Below are 22,003 nucleotides of genomic sequence, written 5' to 3'. Positions count from 1 at the left end.
AGGAACGAAAATTGGAGTTCTTTGTTCGTGTTCGTTGATACTATACTCGGGAAAACACGCTTCAAATGTAAGTATGCTTAATTTGTGCTTTATACATGTTTCCTGACTTTGGGGATGTTTCGCACATGTTATGTATGTTTAACTGTATTCCCCAACAGTTTTCACTTAAATAAAAAATAGAGTTTTCTTGATTGATATTGACTTTGATCGTTAATTTTACTTTAGGAGTCCTTGCTTTGAGGGAGGCACACCCCCTTTGCTATCATCAAGACATACCGATGAATGAGATATTCCCCATGCTAGACTGGGAGGGGTAGGCTTCTGTGCAGGGGGTCTGCAAGCAGTAGTGTAGGTGGTCAAACTTGCGCTACCGCCTCCCATACACGTACCCTCAAGGATGCTACCGCGGGTCGTTGAGAGAGTGGGTCATCATGGACATCATTGAGAATTATGGGTGTGACTTCCACGCCTGGCTTGAGAAGGATATGATTGTCTACTTTGACGGCTTCCCCTTCCTTTTCAAGGAGGATCAGTAGTTGTTGATGGAGGCCATGCAAGGGTGCGTGGTGGTGGGGCTGGTGGTGGCCCCTCTTTTGTCAAGCTTATGATGATCCAGCTTGTTTATAGCTTCTTTTTTTTAATTTTCTAGGTCTAACTCACTCACTACTATCATAGCAAAGTAGGTTTTTGGAATGTGACAAGTGTTGGTTGTTGAAACTTGTCACTGCTATGAAAGTACCGTATACTCAACCGTAGGCTTCTCCCTTAATAGTGGATTGGGGTTTGTAATGTAATGGTTGAAGCCTACCCTTTTGTGAATGTAACTGAATTTATCCAATGAATGAATTAAACTGGTTCCTTTTGTTATCTCTTATGTTATTATTCAAGCTTGCATTTGGTTATAGTTATGTTCTATATTCAAGTTTTGTTATCTCTTTGGTTAAAGCTTGCACTTGATTTCTAAAGTTGTGTTCTTTATTTGGTGTTGGTTTAACTGTGATCAGATGTGGATGTTGATGATTTGACTTTGAACCCTTGCATAGTTATGCATCATGGTGGTGAATGGGTTGTAGAAGGGAATACGGTTTACCATGGGGGGAGGGTAGATGTCTTTGATGACATTCCTGAGAATGCAGATGGCAAATATGTGAAGGCATTAGTTGATGGTTTAGGGTACAATGATATAGAGAAAGTACATTTTTGGGACCCTAGGAAAGAATTCAAGAATGGGGTAAGGTTTTTAGGTTTTGACAGTAGTTCTTGTGACCCTTTCTTAGATTTAGTTTACCAATACAAAAGCATTCATATATACGCTGAGCATAAAATCAAACCCATCTACAATTTTAACCTAAACAAGAGTGGAGTGAGGGGAGTAGGGAGTAGGGAGAGGTGGTGGACTTGATAGTTTCCTTGAGTTGTTGACTGCTGACCGAGATGGTGGGGTGGACCTTGATTCTGACTTTGTGGAACCACCTATTATAGTAATCCCACCTAAAAAAAGTGAGCAACAACCTCAATTTGAACCAGTACTTGATATTGATTATGACTCAGAAGGTACATATGAGGATGATGATGAGTTAGCCAATGCTAGGTCTAAGATATCAGATGATAAGATAAGGGAACTAGCTAATGCTGAGGAGTTGGTAATGCTGAAAAAACTAGAAGATAGTAAGGGTCAAGGTGGTCTGAATTTAGGGGAGGACTTTGAAGGGTACAGTGACTTAGACAGCCCTAGTGAATCAGAGGATGAGAATGATGTTGGGTACTTAATTGCACCACCACACAATAAGAGGGACAATAGGAAACAAATTGAATACAACACTGAAGACAGGGAAGCAACCTTTTTTTGGGCAACAGTTTGAGAATCCTAAGACTTTTAGGAAAGCAATTATAGCTTACTATATTGATAAAGGAAGAAACATTCCATTTGCTAAGAATAATTCCAAAAGGGTATGTGCAGAGTGTGAGCACAAAGATAAAGGTTGTAAATGGAGAATATGGGCTTCATGGGAGAGAGAAAGAAGGTCTTTTACAGTTAAGACATAAGTCAGTGAGCACAATTGTGGTAGGACTCCTATGATTAAGAAGATGACTTCCACTTGGATTGCAAACCATTATCACAATTTGTTCAAGATGAACCCTTACATGAGAGTGCAAGATATTCAGGAAACCATTTGGTTAGAAAAGGGTATAAGGGTGAGTAAAGACAAGGCTTTGAGAGCTAGAAGAAAGGGTCAGGAACTCATTGTTGGTGAATACAAAGAGCAGTATGCATTACCACCTAGATATGCAGCTGAGATATTAAGAAGCAATCCAGGGAATACAATGAAGTTGAAGTTGAATGCAAAAGTGTTTGAGAGAATGTATTTGTGTTTTGAGGCACTTAGGAGAGGGTTTTTGGCTGGTTGCAGACCATTCATTTCACTTGATGGTTGTTTCTTACACGGGCCATTTGGGGTTAGTTGTTAGTAGTAGTTGGTAGGGATGGTAAAAATCAAATGTTCCCTTTGGCTTGGGCAATTTGTGAGGTTGAGAACATTGACACATGGAGTTGGTTCTTGGAACTTTTAGCTACTGATTTAGGCATAAGTGAAGGAGCTGAGTACACATTCACGTCTGACCAACAGAAGGGTTTTCTTGCAGCAATTGCAAGTGTGTTTCCACAAGCTGAAACTAGGGTGTGTGCAAGGCATGTGTACTGTAACTTTAGGGGAGTGTTTGGTAGTGGTTCAGAGTTCTAACAGTTCTGGATTATTGCAAAAAGCAACACAGTCAACCACTTCAAGGAAAACATTGAAATAATGAGGGGTATTTTTAATGAAACTGCTGAAGATCTTATGAAAAAGAGCTACATGAAATGGTGTAGGGCATTCTACACTCCACTATCTTGTTGTGACAGTGTGGACAACAACATGAGTGAGGTGTTTAATGCATGCATCTTGAGTGCGAGGTACAAGCCTATTATTACTATGTTGGAAGATATCAGAGAGGGTTTGATGGAAAGATTGCATAAGAAAAGATATTTCATTGGGAAAAAAGAGATATTGTTGTGTCCTAGGATCCAAATTCAGTTAGAGAAACACAAGATTTGGGCTAGGGGTTGGAATGCATTCTGGGATGGTGGTTTTGCTATGGAGTAAGAGAAGGTGCAACACATGTTAAGTATGTGGTGAATCTGAATGAACACACTTGCAGTTGCAATGCATGACAGGTGAGTGGAATTCCATGCAAACATGCAATTGTTGCTATATGGAATAAAGTAGACCACCCAGAACAATATGTGAATGGATACTTCACCAAACAGACCTACATGAAGGCATATGCCTTTTTGTTGGATCCTTTAAATGGTCCCCTAGAGTGGCCTTTCAGTGATACCATTGTTGTGGCTCCCTGTGTGAAAAAGGTTTGTGGCAGACCCAAAACAAAGAGAAGAAATGGTGTGGGAGAGGTGATTGCATCTAGGGATGGAAATATCCAGTGGATGATCCATTAACCCGGTCACCCGCTATAATTAAATGGGTGAAAACCCGAATTAAATGGATGAAAAGCGGGTGATGGGTGAAGCGGGTGATGGATGTGGGTCGGATGCGAGTGATGTTTTTTTATCCATCACCCGATCCATCACCCGTTTATCACCCGATCCGTCACCCATTTATTTTAAATATATTATTTATATTAATATTTAAACATAAAATGTATAAATCCATTATGTATTAAGTTAGTGCTTATTTAATTTTCTTTTTTGGTTATAATTTATGCGTGATAAGAACTAATTATATGTTTTGGAAATAAGTGAAGGTATGTAACCTTTTTCTTTTCGTTAATTATTATGCATATTATTAGATGGTGAATTTTTAATAGTTAATAATTTTCACCCGAATATCACCCGATCCACCCGGTTCACCCGCGGGTGATGGATGGACGAAATGCGGGTGATGAGTAAAGCGGGTGACGGATGGATCGGGTGGAGCGGATGGAAGCGGGTGATGGATGCGGGTGATGCTCCACCCGACCCAAATCCCACCCATTTCCATCCCTAATTGCATCTGGTAAGTTGAAGAAAACAGGCAGTATCATGACATGCAGCCTATGTGGTGTGTCAGACCACAATAAAAGGGGCTGCAAGAATTCCCCTAAGCAACCACAACACAACAACAATCATGCTACTGCAGAACACACCACAACACAACAACAACACTCAACAACCAGTTCTGCTATCCCAATGCACAATAGGGGTGTAGGTATTTATACCTACCCTAATGGGTATCAAAGAATAGCTACTGTAAGTCAGTCAATACACTAGAATATATTTCTATTCTGTTACTTTACATGTATTGTAATTAACTTGTTCCTAATTTGTTCTAATGCAGCCTATAACACAACATTTCCCCACACAACAAAGACAAAGAGTTGCAGCTTTCTATTATGATCATGGGGGTGAGCAAACCATCTACTCCTTCCCTGCACAAGATTTTCCATTGCCACAGACTCAACCAAGTCAAGGACAACACACAATATCAAGCCAAGCATTGCAGGATCTTGCAATGGCTAGAAGATTGGAAAAAATACCATGAGGTAAGATATTATTGATATTAAAGTCTTTATTACATTGTACCTGCCCACTTAACTTAAAACAAACCAACAAAAATAAAAACAGAACCACTAGGATTACAACCCACACTTCACGTTTCACACTAATAGGTCTTTTCATCATGCTCATCACATAATCTGACTCCCTCTTCCTTGCACATTTGTTAGCTTCAGTAAGTTTAATCCTAAAACTATCAACTTCAGCATAAAGGCTTTGTTTATCTTGCATTAACCCTAGCATGACATTTATTTGCCAAGTTGTGGGTTCTTGTTCATCAATCCATCTAAAAAATATGCAACCCCTCCTGTTTAGTTCAACATCATAATCTGGACAAGCAATAAACCTCCTTCCAGAATTTTCTTTTGTCCATGCCCTTTGAATTGACACTGTAAGTCCACAGTAGCACCTCTTAGGGTGTGAATTATCACCATTGGTGAACAAAGACATAGCCCTGTCCATCATACTGCAAATAAATTACTGGTTTAATTATTTATTTATAAATATGTTTAATTATTGTTAAAATAAGCTAACTCAAAATTTACAAAAAATGGCAGAAAATACCTTTTTTTCTTGAGAAAAGTTAGCTATGGTGAAGCAACAGAGATGATGATAGAGAAGAATGATTTTTTTTTGAAGTGTTTAATTGTTGCTGTGTACATGAAATGTTAAGTACTCTGTTTTTTGAGAGCTCCAACGACTAATTTTTAGAAAAAAGCTAACTTAAATGAGTTTTCCTTTATTTAATAATTGATTACATGTAAAAGTAACTGTTTATTTTTTGTTGTTTTGTGGCTTTTATTTTAATTTCCCTTTAATTTTAATGCTTTTAAACGGACATCAGTAACGAAAGGCAAAAAGCAGCGGATTCCATCCAAACGTAGGGACTAAAGTGCTCATGTTGCAACTAGAGGGACTAAACTGCGTTTTTTCCCAAAGTTGAAGGACCTTCGGTGTTGTTAGCTCTTATAGAATAGAAATACGTAAAAGAAGAAGAAAAAACGAAAGGAGGAGAAGAAACAAGTATTTGTAGATTGTGATGGTAAAAAAGGGTACTTGACTATTTGGTATAGATGATGAAGATGAGATAGCATCTGAAATTACATTACAGAATAGAGAGTAGTGCGGGTTTGAGAGTAGAATAAAAAGTAACCTCTCCAACAGCTATTCATTGGGTGCTTTGTCCCCTTTGTTGAATAAAAATAATAAAATTACAATAATATTAATAATAGTCTATAGCATAAAAAGGGAAGCAAAGGCAGAGTTGATTTCGAAAAACCTTAACCAACGGCGGAGATTCCCTCATATCTTGCTCTTTCCAGTTTTCACTCCTTGATTATCATTTATCATTTATCATTTATCATATATCATTGATCATTTATCCCTCACTCCCTAACCTTGTACTCCTCCATCCCATATATTAAATTATCAATTATCAAATCTAGTTGAATATATAAGATGATGTTGGGTAAGAGGCCGCGTCGCCACCCTATGAAGAGGACTACCAGCATGACGGAGTTCTCTTTTGATGATCTCTCCGTCGTCCATCCTCCACCGTCGTCTGGTGATTCAGGTAGTAATAGTCCATCATGTGATGATCGAGATCGAGATCGAGATCGTCATCATCAGATGATGATGGGCTTTGTTTCTCCTAGACCTCATCTCAATAGACGTAACTCTGCTGATTTCGCCCTCCGCCCTGACTCCTCCGTTAACAACACCTTCCTTAGAACTTGCTGCCTTTGTACCCGCCGTCTCGCTCCCGCCCGTGATATCTACATGTATAGGTATCTTTTCTACCTATTTACATCACATTTATTTATATATATATGATTAATTCATTTTAGTATAGAAATTACAAAGTGTCACATAAACCAGTAAGGTATCTTTCGAATTTCATTTGGTCTGGTGTCCTTGGATGCTATTCGGAAAATGTAACAACTAAACTAGTTCACAACAATGAATTTACATACTGGATGCCAACATGTGAGTGGCCAGTGGGGAATTTGTTAGTCATAAATCAACTCTAAAAGGGTTGTGAATTGAATTCAAGAGTGGAGGAAGTTGGCCAGTTGGGATTCCGCTGATATTATTCTTTTCATTTTCGGCTAAACTAGGCCAAGTTTTCCGATTCGTCCCCTATAGATTCCGTGTTATTGAAAATTAAAGTAAATTAAAGAATAAAAGAAGACAAAAAATTCTAATTTTGATACTTTGTCCTGTAGTGCGATAAATAATAATAATAATAATAACAACAATTATTCATGTGGAATTTCATGTGGTTGAGTTGGTTTTCCATCAATGTTTTTTTAAACAAAACTTGATTTTTATTTTCTAAAAATACCGAATTTCTTTCTCGAGTTTTAACTTACACGGGGTGTATTAAGTATAAAATTTCAATAGTTTGAGCAATAGTCTTATCTATACTATATATTAAAAGGCGTTTAAAAGAAAGTTTATGTGATACGTGGCGCTCTTTTTATGGGTGGTTTGCTCAATGTAATCTTCAACCCATGACCTTGAATTTAAACAATAAAGCCTTTACCACTGAGCTATTACATGTGTTCATGTTATAATTGCAAAAAAAAAAGTAAATATAAATGTCATTAATTAATGTAGCAACCCGGGGCCAAAAACTAGTTGAGTATTAATTTAAGACCTCTCATTTAAGTGGAAGACTATAACGAAAGTCGTAATTCCAAGACTCTACTTACGACGTTTAAACAGTAAATTCAATCTTAATTAATATTATTTATTCTTTTTATTTTATTATTTTCATAAGTTTGAGGAGTCTTGCATGAGTACGAGGGGTGAAGTGGAAAAATTAAGTAAGTGTGAAAGGGTCTCTACAAGAATTTGATTAATTGAAAATAAAAAAATAAAATAAAAAGATGATGTGGAAGTCTTAGCTTATACTAGCGCAAATCTTGCTCTTAACTCCATCAGAACGAGAATAGTATTTCATATGTTTTTTTTAATTCTTTACATTTGATATCATGCACACGATTTAACTACCAATTAATGTTGATACAAATTTCTCTTTTATTTTATTTAAACAATGCAAATTATGTTTATCGATAATTTTTTTACTTTTATAAAAAAAATGAATTTATAAATTGGAAGAGTTTGAGATTTTTGATGTCCTGGTAGGAAAATGTGAAAGATTTAATACCCAAATGGATTTGATTGATTAAAATAACCACTTGCACGATTTTTGACAGAATATTAAAGACATTTATGATACAATATAAAATGAAATCTTTCAAACGGAAAGATTAAAATGTGACATCCAAAACAGAATACGTAAAGGATAAAAGAGGGCGGAGAGAGTAATGGTTGACAAGGATCGTATTAATTGACATGTATATTTTTAAACTAACGCCACTTTAGAATTTTTAATGTTAATACATATTTCATTCGTGCCATAATGATGTTTCGATTTCTACTTTTACATTTATCAATGTTCATTTTATATTATTTTTATTTCTAATTACACAATGTTAAAATTATAAAATTTTGATATTTTAAAATATTCATTTAAAACGAATTAAACAATACACAACATTAATATAGTTTTCTTATACTCCGTATATTAAAAATAATTTAAAAGATTCTCAACCATCATAAAGAGTACTAAACGTAATTCCTTGAAATTACATACAAAGTATATCGAAGCCGTAAGTTAAATCTTGTATAGTTGTATATGTAGTATATAATGTCGTGGGTCTTTTAAAGCAATTATTATTTTGATATATATTGAGTGTAGTTTGTTTTGATGTGATAATGTGCCAAAATTTAAGTCATTTTCTTGTCCTCAATAATTTAGGAGTTAGGACCCTACGGGCCATGGTGGTACAACTGGGGTTAAGGGTTTGATTAGGAAAGAATCATCATGATTTTTAACACAACAAGATGGAATCCATGCTATATCATTATTCTAGTAAACATGATATGATGTCTAATTATTTCTTTTCTTTTCAAAATTACTTATGCAATTGATTCTTTCAATTCTTTCATAAAATATACAAGACCATTAAGCTTTTTTTGGCCGAATGGTTAACCATAAGACCATTAAGCTTTTGGTCGTAGGTCTAAAATCTCCCAAATTCAACTTGTAATTTGTATTGTTTTTGGCTCATTCGCATAATATTTTCTGATATTTTAATATAATCTTCTTCCTAATCTCTCCTTTGCGTACAAGGCCCTTCTTCACTCCTACAAAATCCATAACTGTCTCGATCTCAGTCAATTTGTCTTTATCTTAGTTTTCTTTAATTAGTATTAATAACAATAATATAGGCTACATCAGTTTCTTGTTCGTTCTAAAATGATAGGTTCCCGTCCATTTTCTATATTTGGTACTTCCTCTGTCTTAGAAAATTGCTTCCGGTTTTTACTTTATACACATTTTTCAATACACATTTAGCTATTTAAGCTTTATGAAATACTACCCCAGTTTCAAAATGATCTTTATATTTTTCGTTTTTGTTCGTTTCATAATGTTATTTACACTTTGCTTTATTGTATTTTTGGACATAAAAATTTACTACATTACCCTTCTTACTCTACAACATTTACAATTTTCCACTCACTTTATCTTACTTTATTCATTTTTTTTTTTACATTCACCCACCTTTTTACACATTTCTCTTGCTTTATCCATATTACTCCGTACATTATAATCAACCAACTTTTCTACTTTTGTCTTAATATTTGTACAAATAGTAACTGTAAAGATCTTTATGAAACGGAGATAGTAATAAAAATTAAATTGGATATTTTGAAATCACTGCACACATCAAGACAAACAAACAGCTAGGAACTCACATGATTATACATATTTTTTTTTTTTTTACCAAGATAGCATAATAAAGGATGATGCTCCATTCAAAATGATTTTCACAATATTAAGACAAAAGATGAAAAGTGGGTAAAAAGATGGGTTCATATAATAAAATATGGATAAAGTAAGAAATATTTGTTAAAAGGTGGTAAGTGTAAGAAAAAAAAGGAATAAAGTAGAGAAAATGTGTTAAAATTTGTAAATGTTATTTTCATGTATATAAATGAAAAATATAAAAATCATTTTGAAACGGATTGTTATAGGTTTCTTAACAATAACACAAAGTGTGTTTTATTATAAGTATAACGAATTAATGGAAGTAAGAATGAATTTAGGTGAGCAAATTGGCATAACTTTGTTTTCACTAATTTGCCACCTTTGAGTGAATATGAAAAGAATCAAATCTAGAATAATCGGATTTTCCTGATTAATTCTTGTTGTAGCTTTATTTTATGAGTTTAATTTTGACTTTTTAATTTGTTAATTGTTAATTTGATATTAATTTAAATTATAAATTGTACGTAGTAATTAATTACAAAAAAAAAAAAAAAAAATCATGCAGAGGAGATAGTGCATTTTGCAGTCTAGAGTGCCGGGAGCAGCAAATGACACAAGATGAGTGGAAGGAGAAATGCACTACTAAAGAATCCAATTCTTCTTCTCACTCCACACCAGTTGTCTCTTCTACCAAATCCGAGAAAATCGCTGCGTTGTAGGGGCAACTTGCCGTTAAACGACAAGTTTTACTTACCCTTTATTTCTTTCCTTTTTTTATGAATATATAAAAAAATATAAAAATTATAAGGAAAGCTTGCTTCATGTTATCGGGAAATAAATAACAAAGTGCCTAGATCAACTGATAAGAGAATTGTTCTACTTAAATCATTGTCTCTCATTTGACATATGAAAATGCAACAATATTTGTTGGAATAACTCCCCTTCCTTCCGATTTGGGGCTCACTCGACTTGAATACAGATTAGACAAAGTCTATTAAGCTACGAATTACTGTACTAGGTAAGTGGGTGCGCTTGCTTAAAACAATTATTTGGGGAGTTGGGGGACAATTGTAGAATTTCGGCTACGGTGTCTAAAATGTGTCCATAGTTTAGTACCTCATCAATGTATTTGTAATGCAAGGTTGTGATGATTTACGAATTACGAGCTCATCTTATGAGGCAAGGTTTTGGAAATACTTGTAGGTTTGGGTTTTCTATTTGTATATTATTCTCAACTTTTCCGTAAATTATTGATGTAGTTTCCTTTTTTGGACATTATGTGCCATTTGATGTCGTTTGTTTTCTTTCATCATTAGATCAATTTTTTTTAATGAGCAGAAGGGCAATATAAATTATAAATAGGACGGGAGGATTTAAACTTGAGATTTATCGTACACATAACACATGTCCTTAGTTTTAACTCTAGGCCAAGCCTAATTTGATATCATTAAATTACTATACTCCGTTCGCTTTTACTCGCAACGTTGTTCACTTTTTACGCATGACAATGAACAAATTTGATCATTAATATCTTTATTTATCTTTAAGCAAAAATTATGAAAATATGATAATTTTAAAATACACAGTGAGACAAATCTAACAAGACCTTACATGACTATATGTTTTATCTTATACTCCCTCCGTATTTATTTAAGGGATACACTTGTCTTTTCCGGCCGTATTTATTTAAGAGATACATTTGCCATTTTTAGTAACTTATCAACCCCACCATCTAATTAAATAATACATCTAATTTACCTTATGACCCACCATTCTATTAAACAAATAATTTCAGAAACCCACCCCACCTCCCAACCCCCAAAATGACATGGTCCCCAATTGTTTATTTATTAAAATATCTACTCAATCCCACTTGCTCTATTATTTTATTTCATTCAATTTTTCTTCTTAATACCCGTGTCCGACCAAGTGTATCTCTTAAATAAATACGGAGGGAGTATATAAATCAACAACAATAATCATAGTAGCGTATGGGTATAAAAAGTCCAAACATTTCTAGAATTAAAAAGCTGAGGATTTTTTTTTTTAAATGTGTCACGTCACCCACCTCATACGTAATTAGATGACATAATTATTTAATATGGTATGACAATTAAGTAAGTGTCATACAATCTCATTAAAAAGGACTTGATTAATTATAATGAATAGCCTTATATAGGACAAGATGACTCACTTAAGTTGATAAATTGAGTGACTTAAATTGATTTATTCCAAAAATAAATACAAATTATTGTTAAAATTTAGATGTAGAAAAACCTTTAGGTTTGTTCTTTTTACCTTACTAGTTGTTGGACCGTGCGCTAGCGCAAACGGTCCCCCAAGGTATACAAATCTATCATTCAAATATGCTTACGTAAAAGATAGGTCTAATAAATTTATGGCAAATATAAACATATTGTCCATAACCAAACTTGAAGTTGGGGATAACTACACATACAAATGATACTTAGCATGTCATTAATGAAGAAACTCGTATTTGGGGAACCGGGAGTACAAGATATAAAAATGCCCGTAGGGCGCAACATACTAGAAGGCGGCGACTGGGGAACATGCATAAGCTTAGTAGTCTATCGGAGTACCGTTCCCCCAAGAACCAGGCAGGGCCCCTAGGACCCTGGTATAGAATCCGACACCGGGACTAACGTCGGGCCTCCACCAGCGCCTCTGTCTCCTCTAACCCGGACCAGCAGGACCAGCTCACCTGTTTGCAAAACCAAAAACAGACAAGTCAAGTAACTCGCATAAAACGAGATGAAGTAAGTAAGAAAAAACTAATGATACTTACCAAGTCTGAGCGCCCAGCCGCAATCATGTCCCTAAACTTCTTCATAGGGGGGCGTTTCTTCAGCTTCCCAGCAGTACCCCACCAGTAGGCTGCAGGGTAACCCCCGGCCACGCTACCCGACCGAGGGGCAAAGAATGGTAGGCGCTCAAAAGCCCACAACTGAAGGAAAAGGGTAAAATACGATGAGTAAGTACACAATTCGTTTAGCACTCCTAAATGAGGATATCAAATACATACCTCAATGAGTCGTGGCATGGCGCACACAAAGAAATAGGCCTCATGGACCAGTCTAGACCGTCCATGACCCGCACAGCCACACTCATATGGCTAATCAGGTTCACATAGGATGCCTCGACCCAACAAAACGAACCTAACCCAGACAACTCCCGCACCAACGGGATCAGCAAAGGATCCACTCTGTCAGAACGGTTCGACGAGCGTCGAACTCAAGAACTGCAACTAGAAAATGCGAGCATGCATCCTCGCAGAAGCACCAGAAGGGAAGCCCTCCGCCAAAACATCCCCTTCCCTCCATACCTGGCCACCTCTACAGCTAACTCCTCCCCGATACACTCTCTAACCACCCTTTGCGATGGCATAGCTCCGTCTCTGACGCTGTAAATCGGGGTAACCGTGAAGGAGAGACCCGTAAAGGCATTATAGTCCTCAGGGGTAATGGTCATCTCATCCCAAGGGAAGTGGAAAGTGTTGGTGGTATCCTACCACTACTCCAGAAGCAAGCGCAAGAACCGCTTAGATGCGTTGGGTCACACGACCTCCCTAAAGACGCACACCGTCGGGTACAAGGGTCACGCCTCAACCACTGCACGAGTCCGATCGTCTAGCTTCCCCAAACGCTCCTCATAGACCGACTCGCCGTAAGGTTGACAAGCCGTATCTGACTCGGCCCTACCGGCACGAAACCGGGACACCACATGATGCTCCAGGTCATGTAGAAAGTCGACCTCGTCGTACTCATCGGGCCCAACCAAGAAGGCTCGTCCTCAGGGTCAGGATCCTCTCTGGACTCCAACGGAGGGGACAAAGAGTAATTCCTCGCCCTCCGAGGGCCCCGAACGGGCCGATAAGTGCCCTCTCGCCTCATCGGACGAGAAGAAACAATCCTTGGCTGCATAACATAACCCGAAGTCGATCTCTCCCTCAGTGGAGGATGAACTTCCGTCTTACATACTACATTTCGCAAAAGTACGGAAAAGCATAAGGCATCACACCTTGGGCCCAATAATTCAAGCAACTACATTCCGGAATTCCCAACACAACAAGCTAGTGGCATCAAACAATTTTGTTCCCTAAGTATGAGTATGTTGCTAAGTTCACAATTAGTAATAAGGTTCATACATGCGAAATCAACCACAAACTATTCCGAACATCAAAGTCATACACTTTCTATCATCCATAGATTATGTAAACAACAAGCAATGCACCAAAAACACCTACATTGTATCCCCATGTCAATTCGTAGGCACATTTGGGGGCTAATTTTAAACAAGTTAAAAATTGTCTAAAACCAACATACTTGAAGAAATTAACATGCTTAGGCACTCATACATGTTATAAACATCACATACAAGCAAACAATTGCAAGAAATTGGGGCAAGAATCAAAAACCCCAATTCAATTTAGGCATGGAATATCATACGAATTTCTATCAAAACTAGGCCGAAACTCAAGTTAAACTCGAAATTACTTACATATATGTGATTTAGATCAACTTGGGAGAAATTTTGGTGAAGAAATCGTGCAAAACCGAGCAGAATTCATGAAACACGGTTGAGAGAAAACTAAAAAAATTGAACAAAGCACAACAGAAATGGCGAACTGCCACTGTGTTGTTCGCATTTAAAGAAGATGTGCGTTGGAATTTTCCAGCGTTGAAAAATTTAAGCGCTCAGTTTCAAGTGCTGGAATTTTCCAGCGCACAATGGTTCCATTCCGACAAGATGTTGGGCCACTTCGCCCCATTTCTTACCAAATAACCGCCTAACCTTGTTCCGTTTTTCTTCCCGCGGAAAATTAACGGTATTTTGAAAATTTGTAAAAGTTATTCTGGGGACCAACTAACAGGCAACTACGTTCCGGAATCACCGTAGCCCATTTAGGTGACGGTTATTTTGAAAGGAAAAAAAAATCTTCGAAACTCATTTCCAAAAAATAATTTGTATTCTGAAAAATCCCGTATCCCGTATTCTGGAAAGTAATGTGTTCTGAAAAATTCCGTATTCCGTATTTTGTATATGTAACTCGTATTTCGTATTCCGTATTCTGTTTCGAGGTTCATTCATTCCTCGTTCATAAAATTCCATGATTTCGTCATTCTATTATTCCGAATTATGTATTCCGTATTCCGTATTTTTCATTTCGTATTTCGTCAGTCTGTATTCCATATTATGTACTCCGTCAATATGTATTCCGTTATTATGTATTCCGTATTTCATATTCCGTTATTCCGTATTCTGTATTTCGTATTCCTTCAATCCATATTATGTATTCCGTATACCGTCATTTTGTATTCCGTATTTTATGTTCCGAATTATGTATCTCGTAATCTGTATTCTATGGTCTGTATTCCGTTGTCATTTCGTATTCCGTATTTCATTCTCAAATATTAAGTTAAGTATCTGTTTTCGAAAAACTTTGTTCCACCAATTGAACGTCTTCAATGACTCTCTGACAAGTCTGTTCAAGTCAGTAGATTCCCGATGACTCGTGAGGGAGCTATTGACATTCCCAGTGATAACCTTTCAGTCAAATGTTCTCACTCGGGGGCTCGTGAGAACCTCGCTCAGACTTGGTTTCAACTGAGCTAGGTCCCAGACGCACTCCGTCTACCAATACTTTGATTGTCGTCTTGCTGAGACTCAATCAAAGTGGGGGCTAAATGTAGACGCCTACCCTTGGCCCGATACGGTGTGTTCGATGATGAAACCAAACACCGCTTGACTAAGCTTTCCTAAATGTGCTACAAACGATCCATGGCTGACTGATAATCACGTAAACCATATTCCGTTTTTAAAAACTACTATTTATAGTAATTGCTATGCCTGAACGCTACCTAGAATAGCAGTTGTATAAGATAAAATATCCAAGAGTTTAAGTCGCATTACGATTTATCGTTGGATAAACGGTAAGAGTTGCATCCCAACTCGTATTCCTACGGATAGAAACCGTGAGTGAGGTTCGGGTAAAAACCGATAAGGCTGGAAAAATGAGTAAAACACTAGTGCTAGAAAATTCTAGCGCTGGAATTCTAAGCGCCATTAATTTCCAACGCACTAAACCTAAGCACCATTTTATTCCAACGCTACAGTTTGTTTCTCACACAATCACACAAAGATAGAGTTAATCCAGCTGTCACCAGGACATATCAGGCGCTGAGATTTCAAGCGCTAGAAATAACCAGCGCTCTTGATCCAAGCTCTGGAATTTTCTAGCGCTGAACAAATCTCAGTTGAAAAACTCTCATTTCGAAGATTTATCTTATTCTGGCCTATTTTACTATAAATAGGGCCTCTGAAATCCGGAAAATACCCAATTCCTAGCCCTAAACCCTAAGCTTGAGTATTGACCTAAGCTTTTCTTATCCCGCATGTAACACTCTGTTAAGCAGACCTTGCCCGCACGATCGCCTGATTAGTCTAAATATCGTCGAAGTGATGCTGAAGTCTAGACTCAATCCCTAAGCCTAAAACACACAAAAACTCGCCTAAAACACACAAAAACTCTGGTAGAATCCCGTCCCGTAGTCAGTCAGTCATAAGAAAGTTCTAAAGTCAAACGGAAAGCTAGTAAAGTCAAGTGGTAGGGGTTCCTGAGAACCGCAATAAAGCCTACGCTTTGCTGTAACCTGAATCTATATTTTATTGCTTCCTTCACCATATAAATCTGCTAACTTTAATCTGTTATATTGCTCACGGCTAAATCAGATAACATTAGGAAAAAACGGTTTATTGCTAAGCACCTTAAATCAATCTAAATCAGTGATTTGACATTTGTTTAGTAATACTTATGCATTAAAATCAATCCCATCGTCATCACAATTGAATTAGTACGGACCACGCCGCGTGGGCTAATGCTGGGCACTCCCCGTATTAGCAAACGTCCCCCGAATTCTCAATCTCTGCTCCGGTGGATGTACGTTGAGGGATCTCCACACCAGGGATCACAAGGGAACCTATGGCCGTTGTGAGTCAATTATGTTTGCACTCCAAGCATATCACGATAATCTGGTTTTGTCTGATTTCTTAAACTGAATGACGACTCCTACTGACTAGTAAAAAGAGGCTAAATCCCACAGTTATTTCCTATTTACTTAATATGCTTGCCACATCTAGAGGGGAAAAGTCGTGTGGGATGTACACTCTTCCTAGAGGTGCCCCGTCGTGTTTTTCGACCCCCTCACACAAAGCAGAAATCATCATTTGGGACTTGATGTGTACTTCGAAAGAGCATCGCGAAAAGCTAATTCGCTCGCTGGATCAGATTTTGGTTGCCATAGACATCTCACCAGATTCATTAGTGAACCACATGACCAGTGACATTTAAGAACGGGCAGTAGTCTTTACTACAAAAGACTTACCCAGAGAAGGGAGTGCCAACAACAAGGCGCTCTACCTAGTGGTCGGATGCAAAGGTCAAAACATCCCACTAGGACTCGAAGACAATGGTCCGGCTGTTAATGTTTGCCCATTACGGACCATTCAATTCTTGGGATTTGATAGCAGTGATTTTCGGCCTTCAGCCCAAGGCATACGAGCCTATGACAACTCTAGAAGGCTAGTGCTTGGCAAAATCGATCTTACCATTCAAATTGGGCCCGTAGCACGGACTACAGAATTTTAGATAGTGGACAACAAACCCACTTTCAACCTCCTACTTGGACTCCCTTGGCTCCACGGCTTGGGAGGAGTAGCGTCGACTCTGCACCAAATGGCCAAATTTAACCATAACGGAGTGACCATGGCCATACACGCCCCACCCTCTTATGTCAGTTGCCCTACGGTCGAAACGACCGGCGCTGAGGAAGACTTGGACGGATTCCAAATGAATGATGCAGTACAAGACATCGAAGAATACAACCCAACATTCCTAGACCCTCATGCATTTCGGATCATTCCGAACATACTACTATCCCAAGGCTACCTCCCTGGAATGCCACTAGGCATAGGGGAGAAAAGAACCCTCTACCTCCCTTTATCTAGAACTTCGAATTATTTTGGTTTGGGTTATAAGCCGACAAAAGACGATATAGTCCAACGCCTATCATAGCTACGCCTAGAAAAGGCTAAAGTTAAATTTGGACGCGAAATTCCCTTGACACCATACATACGGACTCTAAACGACATGTTTGTACGCGAAGGAGAGGATTACCCTTGCTATAGCTTTCCTGAACCGCTCATTTAAGACGGCATAAGAAAGCCAGAGTTTGAGATTTTCCATGACTGCGATATGTTGGACGAGGCACCCCACCTCGCCAACATTCAATCTGACGCCGAAGAAGCCTTAGATGCTCAAGCTTTATTGTAACTATTTAATGAATTGAGGCCACTAAGGGACAAAGTTGTTGTCGTTTCTCTGCAAGACGAAGGATTCAATCCTACCCGGTTAATAGTTCCATCACCCACCACGGCAGAGGAGGCCAAACACGGATGGTACAAATCACTTCAATGGATCAATTCAAGAAGGATTGAGTTCAAAATAGCTATTGGAGAAGGACCAAAATTCTTCAAGAACCAACCCAACGTCTGAGTCAAAGAGTCTAGAAGTAGTTTGTGAGTGAACCCAATTATTTATGTTTTCTTAATAAGCCTGGAAGTCGTCAGCCGAACCATTTTGATTTTCAGCATTTTTCGATGTAGTTTTTTTTATTTAAATTAAATAAAGGAAAAAATTTAAGTCCACACTGTTTTCACAGGTTAACTATAGTTTAAGAAATGATTATGAAGTAAAAAGATATAAAATTAAGGGTGCACTCTAGGCCCACCAAACGGAGATTGATTCAGTCTTCCGAAGTGATTTAAAGACTTCAAAAACCAGTCTCATCCCCTTCATTGAATAAAAAAATAAGCCAAAGAAAGGCATAGAAAAAGAGACATAACCTTCCCCATTCTTGAATGCAAAAACAAATACAAAAAAAATGAAAAAGAACAAAAAAAGAAAAAGGAAAAGAAAAGCAAAAAAAAGCCATAACCTCCGCCCGTACCATCATTGGGTATGGAGTTAGACAAGAAACAAAAAAAATATCCCGGAAGTACACCCATACAAAGAAACAAAGTCTATAAAAATGGACAACAACAATCAAAGATTTTTGCCCACAAAATAAAATCACTTAATACAGGATTGGAAGGTAAAAACATCTATGCCTCCCCAAACACCTACGGAAAGAAAGCCCTATCTTACTCATACTAATTCCGTTTCGGGAACTGCCTTAAGTCACGAATAGAAAAATCAAAGTCGGAAGCTTGAGCATTTCATACTCAAGGTCCAAAAAGGTTTCGTAAAGAATCGAAAAAAAAATTGTTCAAAGAAATCATAAGTGCACGACATAATCGTCCTAAATTTTGCAAAATCAAATCAACGCAAAAATAAAAATAGGGAACATCGTTGTATCACCCCCAGCGTAGCAAAACCCTTGCGCTCAGCAGGCAGGCGTAAAAAACTCTTCACGCTGCCATGCTGACATAGGAAAAGCTTCGCGTGGGGAGACATGCGCAATAATTTTCTAGCGCCAGCTCCTTGGTGCAAGAATACCTTCGCGCCCAACCCTGTGCGGAAAACACTAATGCTTAAGCTTAAAGTGTTCAAATATTTTCCGCATACTTACACTTGGGGGGTACATATACGTAATTCCAAATAATTTTTTGCGCAAAATTTAACCAATTTTGACAATAATGTTTCATCCAAACTTATTTGTTTAAAATTCGTCACCTTAAAATCCAATTTCTAGCTAGAACTACGCACGACCTGATTCCGAATTAAGCTTACTTAAGGCGGGTACGAAGGTAATCCAACCGGATTCGGTCCAAATAATTTGCAAAAATTCTATAAGTACGCAATCAATGACAAAAATAAAATCAAGTTTTTATTTATGTCTACAAGCTATGGGAAAAAAAATTGAAAACAATTCCTTTATTGAATTTAAATTAGTTTGCAAACCAAACGAAAAAACTAAGTGCAAAAAATTTTAATAGAGCAAACATTGAACAATAAAAGGGCACATACACCCTACAAACACCTAGAATTACACTATTCTAATTCCTCAGCGTCAGAAAACAAAGTCTTGTAGAGATCAACATTTGCAGAAGTTGAATCAATCAGCTTCTCTATCGCTCCTACATCAATATCCATGGAAACAACATGCTATTTTGTACTCACTTCCATGATCCCCAGGTCCTCAGTCACTCTAGCAGCTTCAATACCAATAACCAACTCAGTCTCGGGTACAATAGTAGTAACTGAAATAGGTGAAATTGTGATCAGAGTCTCGATCACCTTAGCAACAAGAGTCTGAGTCTTTTTCGCCCGCACCTGTCTCTTACTCTTTTCACGATGGTGGTTTCTAGTAGACACCCCCACAACCTTCTTGAGCACAGTCAGGACACGCACAATGGGTACTCTTCGGGATCTAGAATTGGAACGTTGATGATCGCCCTTACGCTTGCGGTCGGAATGCCTCACGGGAAGCCTATAATTAGCCTCTCAAGGCCTAGAAGTTCTAGCATGATTTATACTTGGGCCTGCCATGTGAGTGAAATAATTTGGCCGGTTCAACATTTCGAGCCTTGGTTCTTTCAGCAATATCATCAGGATTCATTCAGGTCTTGTAACTCTTTGAAAGATAAATATTCCCATCTACAACAACGGTCCAACGGGGTAAGTTGTTGTAGTACTTTGCCCACGCAAGGATAGACTTCTGTTGGAAAACCGTTGTACTTGGTGGTGTGGTATCCGCAGAAGGTATGATCTGCCTCATATCGTACTGTCTCAGGACTCGATAGGGAAAGATATATGTAGGATTGCTCAACTCGATCAGTCTGTTATAAAAGACAGTTTCTGAGCCGCCTATCATATAATGCAGATTCCACCACGGTATCACCCACTTAATGGAGCAAATGCCGTGGGTGAAATAAGAGGTCCACTCGGCCTCATTTTCCCCAAAATGCAAGCACTTCCTACTGCCAAGAGCCTTGGGACAGTAAATTTGAGGTTTCGCAGGAACCTCCAGCAGCCTCAGACGCTCCATGAACCATATCTGAAATATACAGGAATTAATCGTTACTTGCACCATTCGTAAAATTAAATAAAACGAATATGAAAAGTGAAATGAAGCAAACAGGCTCAGCAATAATTATTGAACACACAAGCCAGCGCGAGAAACTTTTCGCGCAAAACCCTGGGCGCCAAAATATTGTTGCGCATGGCCGCAAAAGGCTCTTGTTTTCACTATACGACATACGCTCAACAAGCTTTCTGTGCCCAGTTTAGGCACAATATATTTTTCGCGCGCACCTCTGAAATATTCAAAAGTATATGTACGTTTTCAGAAAAAAAAAATGATAAGCTACGCATATTAAAATTAATTACCTGCAACAGGAGGGGGCTTCCTCCGAAATTTTCATATTTGTCATCTTTATTTAAAGCGTTCGCAGAAAGTATGGTTTTAGCAAATACCAGGGCCAATATGGAATAATGACTCTCCATTTGTCTAACAATTGGGACCACATGCTATCGTTATTATGGAACAAATAGCAGTTCAACAAACAAAAGAAAAGTGCCAGCATATTAAATTTCAGATTTGTTATGTTATCTGTGGGAACACTACAACGTTTATTGAGTTTAGTGAGATTAACATTCTTCTCTCCTAATATATCATTAACCGCATCATCATCTAAACCAAACAACTTTCCTATTGTAGCGCTACCCTCTTCAGCCATGGCAGGTGTGACAGGAATAACATTAACAGGGTAACTAAGTATCGCAACAAATTCCTAAGGCAGAGGCACTGTCTCATTACTTCTAAAAACAAAGGCAAGGTGATCAGAATCCCATAAGTTAAGAGAAGCATGGAGAAAACTAAAGTCAATTTTTATATGTTGCAATCCTAAAAACGCATCTAGATTATATTATGTTAGCATAGATTTCTCACTGGGACTAAGTGCACGTAACCACTTCCCTACAGCAGATTTAAGAGACATGGCAGAAGCAGACATGATGAAAACTAAAAAATTGGGGGCTTAAAGGTTACTCAAATAACAAAGTAAGGCAAATAAACAAGCAAAGGTGAAGAGTAAAGAGCACAACAAGTCGGTATTTAAACAGCCATAGTACATCCTAAACCAAATCAAGAAAGAAAAAAAGTCGTATCCACGGAAATTAAGAGGCATGCGCAAGAAACAAATTCACGTCGGGCGTCCAGCGCAAGGTTATTCTCACGCCAACGCAGAGGCGCGAAACCTTTTTTGTGCCCACCTAATCAACTTTCGTGTTGAATTCCCAGGATGGCCAGGATTAATTAGAATTGTTCTGAACTATTTCCAATACAATCTCTTAGACTAATCTTAGGACAATTTGAATTGTATGTGATGCCTAAAAGTGGTCGGATTCCGGTTGTCTTTTAAAAAAAAAAGGTTTTCGGATTATTTCTAAAAAATTATGAATTAATAATAAAACTAATCGTTGACTTCCAAAACATAAATAAGAGTCTGTCATTTTAGGTTTATTCACATACGATGAGTTATGATATTCTTATATT

General features: G+C 37.7%; 1 protein-coding gene across 2 annotated transcripts; it reads left to right on the top strand.

The window, feature by feature from the left end:
* The first annotated feature begins 5,685 nt into the window (after positions 1 to 5,685).
* On the top strand, positions 5,686 to 10,701 carry LOC110802750 (FCS-Like Zinc finger 5). 2 transcript variants are annotated; one of them, XM_022008203.2, is made up of 2 exons: positions 5,686 to 6,375; positions 10,015 to 10,701. In XM_022008203.2, the coding sequence occupies exons 1-2, from the start codon at positions 6,047 to 6,049 to the stop codon at positions 10,145 to 10,147; spliced, it is 462 nt and encodes a 153-aa protein (XP_021863895.1). In that variant the 5' UTR covers positions 5,686 to 6,046; the 3' UTR covers positions 10,148 to 10,701. The 2 variants fall into 2 exon arrangements, with proteins under 2 accessions (XP_021863895.1, XP_021863894.1); XM_022008202.2 differs by having other exon boundaries at positions 5,699 to 6,375; positions 9,994 to 10,701.
* The last annotated feature ends 11,302 nt before the right edge of the window (positions 10,702 to 22,003 follow it).

This window comes from Spinacia oleracea, chromosome 4 (assembly GCF_020520425.1).
Source record: "Spinacia oleracea cultivar Varoflay chromosome 4, BTI_SOV_V1, whole genome shotgun sequence".
NCBI lineage: Eukaryota > Viridiplantae > Streptophyta > Magnoliopsida > Caryophyllales > Amaranthaceae > Spinacia > Spinacia oleracea.
Note: the sequence above shows the minus strand (reverse complement) of the source record. Positions and strands in the feature narration are given on the sequence as shown.

What these genes read in the sequence shown, in the direction of transcription:
- LOC110802750 (XM_022008202.2), top strand. Translation starts at nt 6,047, where the DNA reads ATGATGTTGGGTAAGAGGCCGCGTCGCCACCCTATGAAGAGGACTACC. An exon ending in CGTGATATCTACATGTATAG is followed by an intron (nt 6,376 to 9,993) that starts GTATCTTTTCTA and finishes AAAATCATGCAG; the next exon opens with AGGAGATAGTGCATTTTGCA.